The sequence below is a fragment of the Oncorhynchus tshawytscha genome, linkage group LG04 (assembly GCF_018296145.1).
Source record: "Oncorhynchus tshawytscha isolate Ot180627B linkage group LG04, Otsh_v2.0, whole genome shotgun sequence".
NCBI classification, from domain to species: domain Eukaryota; kingdom Metazoa; phylum Chordata; class Actinopteri; order Salmoniformes; family Salmonidae; genus Oncorhynchus; species Oncorhynchus tshawytscha.
In genome coordinates this window covers 18,939,658-18,953,438 of record NC_056432.1, presented here as the reverse complement: position 1 = coordinate 18,953,438, position 13,781 = coordinate 18,939,658, and the positions used below count along the sequence as shown (strand labels likewise).

The 13,781-nt window shown below is 40.9% G+C and overlaps 2 protein-coding genes across 3 annotated transcripts; one reads left to right on the top strand and one right to left on the bottom strand.

Moving 5' to 3' along the window:
• Positions 1-515: 515 nt before the first annotated feature.
• Positions 516-1,987, top strand: LOC112248176 (glutaredoxin-1-like). Its single transcript, XM_024416987.2, has 3 exons — positions 516-722; positions 1,496-1,616; positions 1,754-1,987. The coding sequence occupies exons 1-2, from the start codon at positions 516-518 to the stop codon at positions 1,607-1,609; spliced, it is 321 nt and encodes a 106-aa protein (XP_024272755.1). The 3' UTR covers positions 1,610-1,616; positions 1,754-1,987.
• Positions 1,988-2,078: 91 nt separating this feature from the next.
• LOC112248175 (Rieske domain-containing protein-like) lies at positions 2,079-12,874 on the bottom strand. Of its 2 annotated transcripts, none has more exons than XM_024416984.2 (4): positions 12,725-12,874; positions 7,274-7,489; positions 2,940-2,974; positions 2,079-2,638 (listed from the first exon to the last, which is right to left on the bottom strand). In XM_024416984.2, exons 1-4 carry the CDS (start codon positions 12,756-12,758, stop codon positions 2,327-2,329), a joined length of 597 nt encoding a protein of 198 aa, XP_024272752.1. In that variant the 5' UTR covers positions 12,759-12,874; the 3' UTR covers positions 2,079-2,326. The 2 variants fall into 2 exon arrangements, with proteins under 2 accessions (XP_024272752.1, XP_024272754.1); XM_024416986.2 differs by lacking the exon at positions 12,725-12,874 and adding an exon at positions 8,653-9,886.
• Positions 12,875-13,781: the final 907 nt, after the last annotated feature.

Genomic DNA, 13,781 nt, shown 5'->3' with positions numbered 1-13,781 from the left:
AAATGAATAATGATGCGTTGGATTATTTATGTTTATTCAAATTCGTTTTATTACCCAGAACAATTAACACTTTCTTCAACAAAGAATAGGCCTAATGCGCATCTCACCACTTGCGTTGTGATTTTTTTTCCACGCACACCATAAAATAGAATACAATTTTGTACAACTGATTAGGGGTTTTTTCATACTCAGTTCTGTATGGATCTCGTGTACAATTTTGACAGATTGAAATTTGAGCTGACGTGCTTTACGGGAAAATGGGACAATTCTTTCTCACTACAAAGCTTTTCTCATCCCTGTATTGAGATACGTTTTCTGAGTCACATCTTGCGCTGGCTCCACAGTGTCCTAATCTAAACAGTAAGCCTGTCCGACCCCAGTGCAGCTGTAAACAAGAGTAAGGTTGGAATCTATTCTGGCTATCGTTTCGCCAGTTCTCTCTCAATTTCAGTCATACATATTTACAATCTGTTGGATTACTCTATTCATAACGCTGCGGCTCTCTAAATAGCAACATGGCTCAGGAATTCGTTACGGACAGCATTAAAGGGGACAAAGTAGTCGTGTTTCTAAAACCGTCATGCCCATATTGCGTAATGGCAAAAGATGTTTTGTCAAAGTATGGACTCAAATCTGGACACTTGGAATTCATAGACATCACTGGACGAGATGACATGAATGAAATCCAGGATTACCTAAATAAAATGACAGGTGAACGAACAGTGAGTGAATGCATTTTTGTTTCGCTTTGTTATCCAGCCATTTCTAGACTTTTACTAGTCTGTCCCCCCCAGAAGGAGCCATATAAAACATTTATTTCGTATATGGCAACCCTTCAAAGTACATAGAAGTAGCCTAATTTTGTTAGTGTATTCATACTTTAATTTTAGTCTTGTCACTGTCAGTCACAGTGACTCAGCAAATGAACCATGTTCAGAAAGGCGGGCAGGAGTTGCGCAAAAGGGGTTTGAAGCGCGCCTAACGCCGCGTGCACACAGACTGAATTATTACATTGCTGTACGCTAAATGTTAAGTAGTCTTCGCAATTTATGTACTACATCAGAACAAAAATAATCATGCTACACATTAGAAACTTATTCGGTGGTTTATCTATTTACGTATCTGATACCGCACAGAAAAGCAACGCACAAACTGGACGAATCCAAAACACTGTGCTAGTCTGAATAATTTGGCAGGTGAGTTGCAGTGGTGCGGATTGCCTCCCATTGAAATGAATGGGAATCCACCGGAAAGCATACAGTTCGACACAACCGTGTGCACAAACTTTAAATCCATTCATTTCAGTGGGCTACTGTAGCCCCGCACTGATTTCCCATTGAATTGTCAGCAAAACAGTACATTAGGGAAATGAAAACAATCTGATACTTTGCAATGTTGATACCATCATGATCAAATTCCTACATTAATTGAAAAACATATTAATCCTTATAATCCATATGAATGTGTGTGTGTGTGTGTGTGTGTGTGTGTGAAGGTGCCACGGGTGTTCGTCGGTAAGAAGTGTGTTGGTGGGGGCAGTGACGTTAAAGCGCTGGATAAGAGTGGGAAACTGGAGGGCATGCTTAAATCAATCGGATCGCTGCAATGATCTTCAGGTACTGCAATGAACAACATTTCACACTATTCTGTGCAAGGCTTATTCTTGATACTGTGACTGTGTAGGGTATCAGTGCTAGCTCACCTGTTTTTCCACACAACCTCTCATCTCTCTGTCCTTCTGTTTTGGCCACAGACAGCTGTGAATATCTGCACCACCTGGAAAACCCCTTGCCTTTGTTCTGTCTGTTGAACTGAGACCAAACATTGTGTGTCATCTATAGCTCTGATGTTAGTCACCCGTCTATCTTCATGACTGTAGGCCTGTCTCAGTTCCTCCAGTAATATTCCTCCAGTGATGTTTACATCCAAACATCTTTAAATCACTTAACCACTATCTTTTGTATAAAATAAAATACACAAATGCTAACTAGTTCTGCTTTCGTTCTTGAAGACGTTTGCTGTATAGACGCAGACATTACAAGTCAAACAAACCTGAAGAAATATAGGAAGACTGCACCTGTAGAAAAACAGAAAATCTTTAAACATATTTAAGTGTGTACAAGTTTGAAAACTTGGAAAATATTGAGATTGAGCTCAGTGCACTGGAGGATACGAAAGGATAACCCAGAGATTACACTTTGAGCTGCTGATAGGGAAGTACTTAGTCAGTCTTGTACCTGCACCGCCCGTTTACTATTCCACGGTGCTAACAAAAGACACATTTAGTATCACTAGGGTTTTCTCCCAACCAAAATGGCCCAAATCCTTACACTTTCCTGCTCGTCACCTTCTCGAGTAATTTCTTTGTCTTGGGCTGGGCCTTATTCATAGTGGCCCTGTATCTCTCTGTCTGGTAGAAGTCAGAGTCAATGGTGTCCGGCGAGTCATTAAATGTGACATACACATCCCTGTTGACCTCTGTGACCTGGTGAACCCTCTGTTTGACCCCTTTGGAGCGCCAGGTGGGGTTAGGGGGTGTAGCCGAGGGGTTCACCGCCTGGTACAGCCCCTCGCCTTCCGCCAGCGTGATCTTGTACTTGTGCCACGGACACACGATGCACATCCGCCCATCAAACTCCTGGGCACATGAGAGAAACAAACAAACAAACAGAAAAACACAAAAGATTGTTTAGCTATGAGAATGAGCTGTAGGAATGAGAGAGAAGAGTGGGGCTCTTCTCAACTGTCTGTCCTAGCTCCCTTTTCAAAATGCAATGGAGAAGATCCCTCCCGTCTGACACTTTCCTCCACTGCGTTTTGATGAGGCAAGGAATATAGGACAGACAATGGAGAAAGAGCCTGGGATTCCTGGTAAAGCACAGGATTCATGAGGACAGTGTGGAACAAGTAGTAGGTCAAAGAGAAATCAGACGACTGACCTCGATATCTCCCTCCTGCAGTGGTCCACCGGTATCTGGCAAGATAAGACAGTACAACACCACTGGAATTCAGTGTCAGGGATAGATAGTATAGCCTATTCATAGACGCTAACATCTAACAACCTACATCACTATACTGAGAGCATGTCTGTTTCTAAAAGGATGTATTTGGGTGTTTTTGGAGCTTGTTCATGTCTTTTGCATGCCCTGATACCACACAAAGAGCAATGAAGTGAATAGCGACTGAGGTAAGTTTCTCAAAAACAAGCCAAATGAGAAAAAAGAAAATGTCTTGACCCTTCTTTCTACAATATTCTATTTACATTTTAAAAAATGATTTAATTCAGACATTTTTATATCACAATAAATAATTATTTTAAAAAAGGTTAAATTACAACACACTTTTATAGGGTTAGGGTTCCCACACGGCCATATTTTCTTGTTACTGCGCTTGTTTACGGAGAACAGAGTCGACTACCTAAACTAATTAGCTATCGCCGATACCTGTGTTTAGGCTAAATGGAAGACGGACACCACAAACATGTTGTCACAGGAAAATACTGTTGGCTGCAAATGTTAAAAATGTATATTTTGCATTTGTGAAATAATTTTTTTGTGATATGAAAGTAGAGGATTTTATGTTTCTAGAACCAACCGCACCGCAATTGAGAATCGATTCATGTTTAAATGGAGTATCTGGCTGTTTTGGCTACCAGAGCCAATTCACCTCTAAACAGAACATGTAAGGTCCTTGGACTATAGTAAGGGCTCCTTTACTCCATTATTGGGCGAATCCTAATAATGACTTTATTGTGCTGCTTTTAAAAGGTCAACTGATATACTGTCCATCGTAAAACATGGGGAATGTTGGTTTGGAGGAGTGAAATTTTCTAGCCCCAATCTATTCCTTTTCCCAACCAGGGGTGTAGTACGGCCGGAGTGCGGAGGAGCGGTGCTCCCTCACTTTTTTCAATATGAGAATACACACAGCTGGTAAAACTATTTCTGGAAAATGTATTCGGATAAATTATAAATAAATTCTCTTTAATTACCACTATAATGAAAAACAATAGAATGACAAACCAAATAAATATGTATAGCAGCCTAGAGGTACATGGTGGTTTCTTCCTTGTCTTCTCTGGCGGTGGTAAGAATGATGAAGAACTATAAGCTACATGTGTGTGTAACCGATGTGAAATGGCTAGCTAGTTAGCAGGGTGCGCGCTAATTGCGTTTCAATCAGTGACGTCACTCGCTCTGAGACCTTGAAGTAGTTGTTCCCCTTGCTCTGCAATGATGGGTAACGATGCTTCGTGGGAGGCAGTTGTTGATGTGTGAGCCCAGGTAGGGGCGAGGAGAGGGACGGAAGCTATACTGTTACATGTGCACTGCAGAGGCCCATTGGAGGCTTGACCACTCTGGCCAATCAGAATGGCCAAAGTGGGCGACACCGTCCTGCCGAGGACACCCAAACCAGAGGGGTCACCATAAAGCCCAAGGTGCCTGACCCTCTCAAGAAGTTGCTGTACCCCTGCTTGGGATATTTAGCGTGCATGGGCTATTGGTTGAGATGAGGGTTGCACATTTGAGGGAAAATTCAGAGGTGGAAACTTTCCGTGGGAATATATGGGAATTAATATTAATACCATTTAAATGTAGATGTTGTTTGCATTGGATATATTTACCATATCATATGGAGACAGAAACAAACCTTTTACCTTATCATAAGTAGACAATTGCAAATGATTAAATCCTTCCAATAGAAATGAAAAAAAAAACAATGTAGTTATGAATTGAACTTTAATTAAATTAATTGACACTTCACATGGGATGATTTCACTGAACAACAAAAGAAAGGGAATATTGAATGATCCATCGCATCTCCCAAAAACATTTTCAACATACATCTGTAAAATTCTGAAACTAAAGCTTTGTTTGTATCCTCTCAGGCTTCCATGTCTTCTCCCTGGACCTCCTCAATGTCCACCTCTTGAACATCAGACTCTGATGCCTCATCTTCACTGTCACTTTCCAACCTTGTTGAGGATGGCTCATTGTCAGGCTCAAAAAGACTCAAATTTGCCTGGATGGCAACCAATGTTTCAAACCTTGTATTGGTCAGCCTGTTGCGTGCTTTGGTGTGTGTGTTCCCAAACAAGGACCAGTTGCGCTCTGAGGCGGCTGATGTTGGTGGGATTTGGAGGATGATGGAGGGAACGGGAAAGAGCCTCCGATCCACAAAGTCCCCTCCACCAGGTGGCTGATGAGATATGCTGGCACGACTGCCATATTGCATCTCCATCCCAAAGCTCTTGCTTTGAAGTGTACTTCGCCAGACTGTCAAGAACCTTGCCCTCATCCAGGCCAAGGTGGCGAGACACGGTAGTGATGACACCATAGGCCTTGTTGATCTCTGCACCAGACAGGATGCTCTTGCCAGTATACTTGGGGTCCAACATGTATGCTGCGGTGTGTATGGGCTTCAAGCAGAAGCCTTCACACTTTTTGATGTATTTCAGAACTGCAGTTTCATCTGCTTGGAGCAACAGTGAAGTGGGCAGGGCAGTATGGATTTCTTCTCTTACATCTGCAAGCAGAGTCTGAACATCAGACAGGATGGCATTGTCTCCCTCAAACCTTGCAATGGCTACTGCTATAGGTTTCAGGAGTTTCAGGCTGCTTACCACTCTCTCCAAAAATACATCATCCAGGAGGATCCCCTTGATGGGGCTGTCCATATCGCCAGACTGTGATTGGCCATTTCTTGGAGAGACTCCTTCCCCTCCAGGAGACTGTCAAACATGACAACACCACCCCAACGGGTGTTGCTGGGCTTCTTCAATGTGGTGCTATTATTCTTCTCACTTTGTTTGCAGCTATAAATTGATGACCCACATACCTAATAATTTCCTTGGTTCTCTTGTATCCCTTGTTTTCAGTGCCATGATGTCCTTGAGGAGCAGATTCAATGCATGAGCAGCACAGCCAATGGGTGTGATGTGAGGGCAGGACTCCTCCACTTTAGACCAAGCAGCCTTCATGTTCGCAACATTGTCTGTCACCAGTGCAAATACCTTCTGTGGTCCAAGGTCATTGATGACTGCCTTCAGCTCATCTGCAATGTAGAGACTGGTGGGTCTGTTGTCCCTCGTTTCTGTGCTCTTGTAGAATACTGGTTGAGGGGTGGAGATGATGTAGTTAATTATTCCTTGCCCATGAACATTCGACCACCCATCAGAGATTATTGCAATACAGTCTACTTTCTCTATGATTTGCTTGACCTACACGAACTCTGTTGAACTCTGCATCCAGCAAATTAGTAAATAAAGCATGTCTGGTTGGAGGGGTGTATGCTGGGAAAAGAACATTCAGAAATCTCTTCCAATACACATTGCCTGTGAGCATCGGAGGTGAGCTAGTGGCATACACAGCTCGAGCAAGACATTCATCAGCATTTCTCTGACTACGTTCCTCCATTGATAAAAAAAAAACTTCTGATTCCAGGAGGACCACGAGCTGTTGTTATCGATAAGGTGTCTGATTCAACATTTTCACCTCAAATAGAAGTAGAAGGACTTTTGTCAGAGGTTGCCTGTTGTGAGCGCTGAGGGATCTTTATGCAGAAGTTAGAGCAAAGCTGAATCAATGTCTTGCAAGATCACATAATGATTGCATAAGAAAACTTAATATACAGTAATACCATAGCATAGTAGGCCTATAATGTTTCTGTTACACCTCATTTCAAACTATATTTTAGGATGGATAGCTGAAGAGTCAATTTTTTTTTCTCATGTGCCAAAACTCAACAGAACGCACCACTTGGCAAGATATATGTTTGTATTATAACAAAATGGAAGAAAGGCTATTAGTTTGTTAACACCATCTGTTCTAGTTCACTCATGAAACAGTAATTCAAGGAGATCTAAATGCATATTACCATGAAACTAATTGAGAACAACCAAATTATTGGCACGGAGATGCAGTTTGGATGTTTCACTGGTAAAATATGAAGAATTATCATTCACCATTGACAGTGATGATGGCCTATTTTGAAATGAGGTAGCCTATGCCTAACTTGGTATTTGAGGATATTAAAAATATAACATTTTCTTTAGACAACATGTGTGGGCATAGGCAGATGTTGCAATTGGAGGATGCATTTATGCATATTCTATAATCATAGGCTATTCAATTGGCTACATCTGTTGGTACAAACTTTGACTTAGGAAACTACGACATCATGAAACATCTTTTTTGTCGCTCTCTCACACAGAAAATAAATACACAACTAGCCCCAACATCCATTTTGCACACACCCATGACCCGATCCTTACGGTAGCAGCGCATGTCCATGGCGTGGAGCTTTCCCTGGTGGCACAGAACCAGCACGTCCCTCCCGCCCACCAGCTTGGTGACACGCTTGGCCTGGACAACGTCTTCTTTCCTCCCGATGAAGTGGGAGGATGGAGGTGGCGATGAAGAGGAGGATGTAGGGGATGTCTGCTCTTCCTCAGAGAACATATTGACAACTTCCAAATGTAGATGCACTCCTGGGAGAGAGAGATAAACATTTAGTAGTTTGTGTGTATGTGTGTGTGTATGTTTTAACATCAACCTGAACTAGGTTTAAACTAAAGGGGCGGCAGGTATCCTAGTGGTTGGACTAGTAACCAAAAGGCTGCAAGATCGAATCCCTGAGCTGACAAGGTAAAAATCTGTCATTCTGTCCCTGATCAAGGCAGTTAACCCACTGTTCCTAGGCCATCATTGAAAATAAGAATTGGTTCTTAACTGACTTGCCTAGTTAAAGATTTCAAAAAATAAATAAAGATCACTGTAATCTCACATTTTTTAAGCACAACCAAACATCTAATCTCTCATAGACAGATTCACATATAAATGGCTAAAGTACAATTTTTGCGAGAATTTTACTTATGGGTAACCGAGATTAGCATTCATCAAGCACTGACAGGCTCCACAATTTGTGTTGCATGTTAAGCCTTGTTCACGTTACCCATAAGCACATTATGTTCTGGCGGATGTAATGCATTTCAATGACCATGTCAAATCCCCCTTGCGGTTGAAGGCTCCGGATCTCCGAGAGAGACAGACTCTCCTCCATCTTGCATTACAAACACTACACTCAGGTTTGCCAGGGCAAGCTAAAAAAATATAGCCCAATGGCTTCTCAAAACAGCCCACAAGGCTTGAAAACTAGCCCAAAACCCTTTTTTGTAGCAAGAGAACCAATAAACCCTTTTCCGCAAAGTTATTGAGCGAATTAAGAAGGAATATCGGCGCACATATTTGCATATCTTGTGACGACTATCTGAATTCCTGGAAAGAGTCTGATCTTTTATCTCAGCATGTATACAGATGATCCCTTCTCCCTATTTTTGTTTGCTGGAAATGTTTATACTGGAGACTTATCAAAACAAACTGTGTAACCTAGCATTTATAGCGGCTAAGAAATACATTGTCATTAATTGGAAGGTTGATTATCCTGTCAAATGGATGGCAGAAATATCAAGTTATGTATCACTAGATTTAATTTATTACAAGATTAAGGGTAAACTGTGCAACTTTCACAAGGTCGGGGTGCCTTATATGGAATACCCTACTGTATGACAAAAGAGGTCTGTACTGAAAACATTATAGTAAAAGTAGTAAAAAAAATAAATCATGGCACATAAAACACCTGTATGATTTGCACCTGTCTCAGTGGGCTAATCCATTGAAGAGGCTGCAGGGATGTCACGGTCCAAGAATTTGGGGATTGTGGCTTAGATGCAAAACGCATGTCTCTCTCCAGAATGCACTCTATCCCGCTATTTTGTGGGTATTCATTGTTTCAAAACTTAATTGTGTGCCGTCTATCAATTCCCCATTACATACATCACCAGTAGTAGCCTACATTTACCGTTAATTCACATCTGAAATCGGAGTAGATAGCTAGAACGAATTTACGAACGCACCCTAATGTCCATTGAGAACGCGCATTGACTATACCACTTCGCTAAATTACGGGAATAATCAAGTCAATAAGTATTGGGTAGTTAGCATAATTGTCAACCAACATAACGTGTAAGGTCATTTATTTGAAAAGTCATTACATTGGTCAGCATTTTCTTAACATTTGTCATAATTAGTTAAAGCAATGAATGTATCCTTTGGCTGCATATATTCCGACCATTTTCTTAAAATCTGAAAACGTTGTGAAGCCTAGCCGATTTTCTGCATTATAGGCCCTAAAAAAAAATCGCTGAAAGTGTCCACTGATTGTATACGTCGGCTTTTGGTGAATGTAGTAGGACATCCCGGAACTTGGCATACAAACTATATACTACATTTACGTCACATACTAAAGTTAGTACGAGTATTCGAACACAGCTCTGGTCTTTCAATAGACCTAGCAAGCTAATCAAATTGATAAGGTTAAATTATTATTATTTTTGCATTGCTGTTTTCAGTTTACACAGGCTTAGATCTTATACGTTTTGTTCTGATAGAATAGCAGTCAGTTAAACATGACTTTTATGAATTATGAAGCTTTTGTGCTTTAAAAAAAACATTCAAAAATGTACTTAAAAAGTGACCTTAGCTGATTAATATTATTTCATACAACAAAACGTATAAGATTTCCTAAGCATGCGTTTACCACAGACATTATTATCGGAGTTTATCCCCCAAAATGCCATTCATTTTCCTCGGGCTTTGTCCATGGCGGAGTTAGTGCCTACAAATAGACACTATTACTAAATTGAGCACGTTTACGCAAGTCTTATTTTTATCTAACAGGTGGAGCGTATTAGGCTACCTCTCGAGGTATGAAATATGATAGCTGACGTTTACTAACGCCTCTGCAATGAGCGTTGAACTGGCACTAACCAGAGAGGAAGAGAAGAGATTTTACTCCACCCAAAATCTGTCCACAAAGTAAGGACTTTTTGAATGGAGGTCAATGAGTGTCGAATTTGGTCAACAAAACATGTAATAGCTAATTTTGCTACGTCAGGTTTATTACGTGTTGTAATGGTTAGGTTGTTACGAATGCACTGATATAGGCCTAAGTGGTATTTAGGCAACTTTGGGAAGGATTTTTTTGTATATATATTGGAGTTGTGCACGTACCTCATAGAGATAAATAGAAGAGGCATCATGCATATAACCCATTTTAGCATGGACATTGTCACTGAGGGCTTCCATCACTTTAAAATAGTCAACTGGCAATGAATAAGAACATTTACTAATTTAAAATGGCGTCTATGACCATGCTGTCATAGACACTTTAATGGCACACGTACAAAGATGAGTCCTATCTCTATTGCCACGTTCATGTGCTAGTCGGAACTAGGAAACTCTGACTTGCTAACTGGTTGTTGTTATACACATGCCAGGGTTTCCATTAGCCGGTAAAATAAAAGCCTATAAATAAAATCAGCTTTTTTTATTTTTATAAAAGCCTATCAATGAAAGTGGTGCCAATTGCCCTGGAGAAGAAGGAAAAAAATCCAATAGTGAAAAAATGCTTCTTAGCCTATTCATTGATAGAAATACATTTGACTACTAGTCATGCTTATCGGTCTATAGGTTAATTTGCATAATTTTGGGGAATTAAATTGGTGCGTGTGTACAGTATATTTGTTATGTATCTGGTCACAGGTGTACAGCATACAGAGACTGACTGGAAAATCTGTCAGACAGTGCAAGAACTGCTTGTGGTGCTTTCAAGACAACTGGGAATTCAGAAAAATGGAGGTCAAATCATGACGTCAGTGATCTTCAGGTTCGAAAGTCGGACCTCTAGAAAGAGGCCTGAGTTCCCAAGTTGGAATTCCTAGTTGGATGACAGTTCAAAGCGATTTTTATCAGTCGAACCTCGTTTTTTTCCCAGGTCCCAATTGTCTTGAACACACTGAAGTCGGAAGTCGTAGATTTCCCATTTTTTTGAATGCGGCATCAAACTGCAACGGAAGGCAGGCTTCATCAACTCGCCCCACACCACTTAGCAATTAGCTAGAGGCAGTATGCGTTTTGAAAACATATAACCTACTTAATTGTTTGAAACCTGAACGTTTTAATACATATGAGGCACGGCTTACCTTGCTTCAAAGTAGCCTATTCTCGATTTCTAACTGGATATTTTCATCTCTGTCACATGAAACCACTCACATGTGCAGTGCCGTTTATGGAACGAACATTCGCGGTAGACCCTCTTTCTCCGCATTGTTGCGCCTATAAATAATATGAATAAATAATAGTTTATCAACATTTTAAGATTGACGTTCTGATCTGTTGCATCAGACTCATCGCTTATTTTTTATGTAGCCTACTTGTTGTATGAATTTGGGATCTATCGTCCCACAACGGTCCCAGTATGTTTGGAATAGGCTATTTCTTTCTCACCAAGCTGACCAACAGAATAGGTCGCCTAAACGTTTATACTATAGTTGATTGACATACGCTAGTGGTTTTGCTGTTTTTTACTATAACATGTTCAAAGTGCACATCAGAATTTGGTAAGATCGTTGGCACCATAGTTAGATCTTTGACATGCATGTTCTGTTAATATTGTAATGAAACAGCAGGGAGCAGGTCTCGAACCCTCGACTTTCTAGCCCGAGGTCACTACTACACTACTTCCTCTTTTCAAAGAGCTTGCGACTCTACGTCTTACAGGAACGCGCTCACCGGCCAAGCACACGCACTGTCGTGGATGCAAGGTCCGATCACTTCTGACACCCATGTAATGAAACAGTAGGGATCTGGTCTCAAACCCTCGACCTTCGAGCCCGAGGTCCGGCGCGCTATCGACTGTCCCGCAAAAGCATGCTCGAGCGGCAGAGTCGATTTCCGCGCTTTTTAACCCAGGGTCGTTACAATACAACATGTGATTTGTCATAGGTCGTCGCCCTAATCAGGTTAAGCACCCAATGTCTGGGACATTTCTCAAATGTCCGGTAAATTAAATGTTCCCGGTCAATTGTCTGGCGCCACATTTCCTATTGGAAATTCTGACACGTGCCGCGTTCAACCTGTTAGCAAATTGGACATTTCTGAGTTTCCTAGTTCCAGCTAGCACATAAACGCGGCATTATGGCCTGTTCACGCGCGTATCTTCCCTATCATTGGCTAGAATGGTCCCACCTGATCTCGTCTCCTATCTTTGAGCGCATGTATTTCCATTGTTAGAGCGGTTACTTGAATATCTTGTCAATATAATAGACAATCTTTGTTCTGACTGAGTCGCTGGCGCGTTAATGTTTGGTGTTACATTTAATCGTATCCCAATGGAAACACGTTTTATTATGTTTCATACCGCGTAGTAATTGTATAACCTGAATCAGTCACGTGTTTTTCATATTTCCAAAATGCCATCAATCTAATGGAATGGCATTACCACAAATTCCCTGTTCTAGATGAGAACTGTGTTTTTTTTAAAGGCTGTAATTGTATTGATAATACAACAATTAAAATATTTAAATTACGCGATTGACCACGTCTATGTCCCTTTTCTACACAGTCTCTCTCCTGTCCTCCTTTCGTCAAATCTGACCACGACTCCGGTGTGGACTAAAAATGGGTCTACTTTGAAAACCTGCTGAGTGATTGGATGGGGGGCCGGAGGTGTGTGTGTGTTGAGAGAGCGCTAACAGCTATTGGCTGAGTCAAGGAAGCGAGAGAGCAGCTAGCACGCACGTCGTGACAACTTTTTTTTTGTTACCAGTTGTAGGTAGGCTATTTAGGCTGCATTTAAAATAAAATACACACTCTCGTCCACTTACCCTGTCTTATGTCCTTGGGGAATCCCACCGGCATATCAAACAAGTGAAGTTTACAACGTAAGCCCCTCAGCCCTCGTTTTAATGGAGTTTGCGAGTGTACAATTATGTTCACTTCGGGGTCTGAAACGCCCCATAATTCAATTCGCGATGATTGTACATCCGCTAAGAAAAGTCAAAACGTAAAACCTCAACGTCAATATGGAGTCAACATACGTTTTGTATGTAAAAACGAATGTAAATAAGTTAGAAATTGTGCTACTAATGAACAAACACGTCTCGTAAAAGTAATGATGTTTTATTTTGCCTAGTTTTTGGAAATTGTAGAAAGAAACAATGTTTCCTCCAGAAGTTCCAGCTAGGCAGGCTAACGTTAGTTAGCTAATTCATTTGCGAGCTATCATACAGTAGGTTTATAATTATGTAATGACTGAAACAGCAGGGAGCAGGTCTCGAACCTTCGACGCCCGAGGTCCGGCACGTTATCGACTGTGCCGCAAAGCATGCTCGTGTGGCAGGGTCGTTACACTTATATAGTTAATAGTAGTAGACATGCAATCATAATTGACTGTAACGCATATAAAGCGCCCACAAGCTACCGGTGGCTGAAAACACAGTCCTTGCGGGATGAACGACTGACAAATTTCCGGGCAAGGTCCATTTAGAAATCATTCCTTCCTCCCTCGCCCCTTTTTAAAATGTATTTTTGTTTATTTTTTATTAACAACAAATCAATACAGGAAGTACATGAAGGAGCACAAGTATATATGGATAATATACAATGGACAATTGAGCTAGCGGGTACAATTTCACATTACACAAGGACCTTAAGGGACATACATACACTTATAATTCGAACAGCTTTTTTGTTAGTAGAGTATTTAATTGTCTTAAAATACAGTTCAATTTCTTTTTGTAAGGTAAGAAAATGTGGTTCTTTGTTTGTAAATTTACATTTGTGAATATGAAATTTGGCCAAAAGAATAATGAAATTAATTACATAAATGTTTCAGCTTATTTCTATCGTAGGTAAAGAATCCAAGCAGTACATTACTCCACA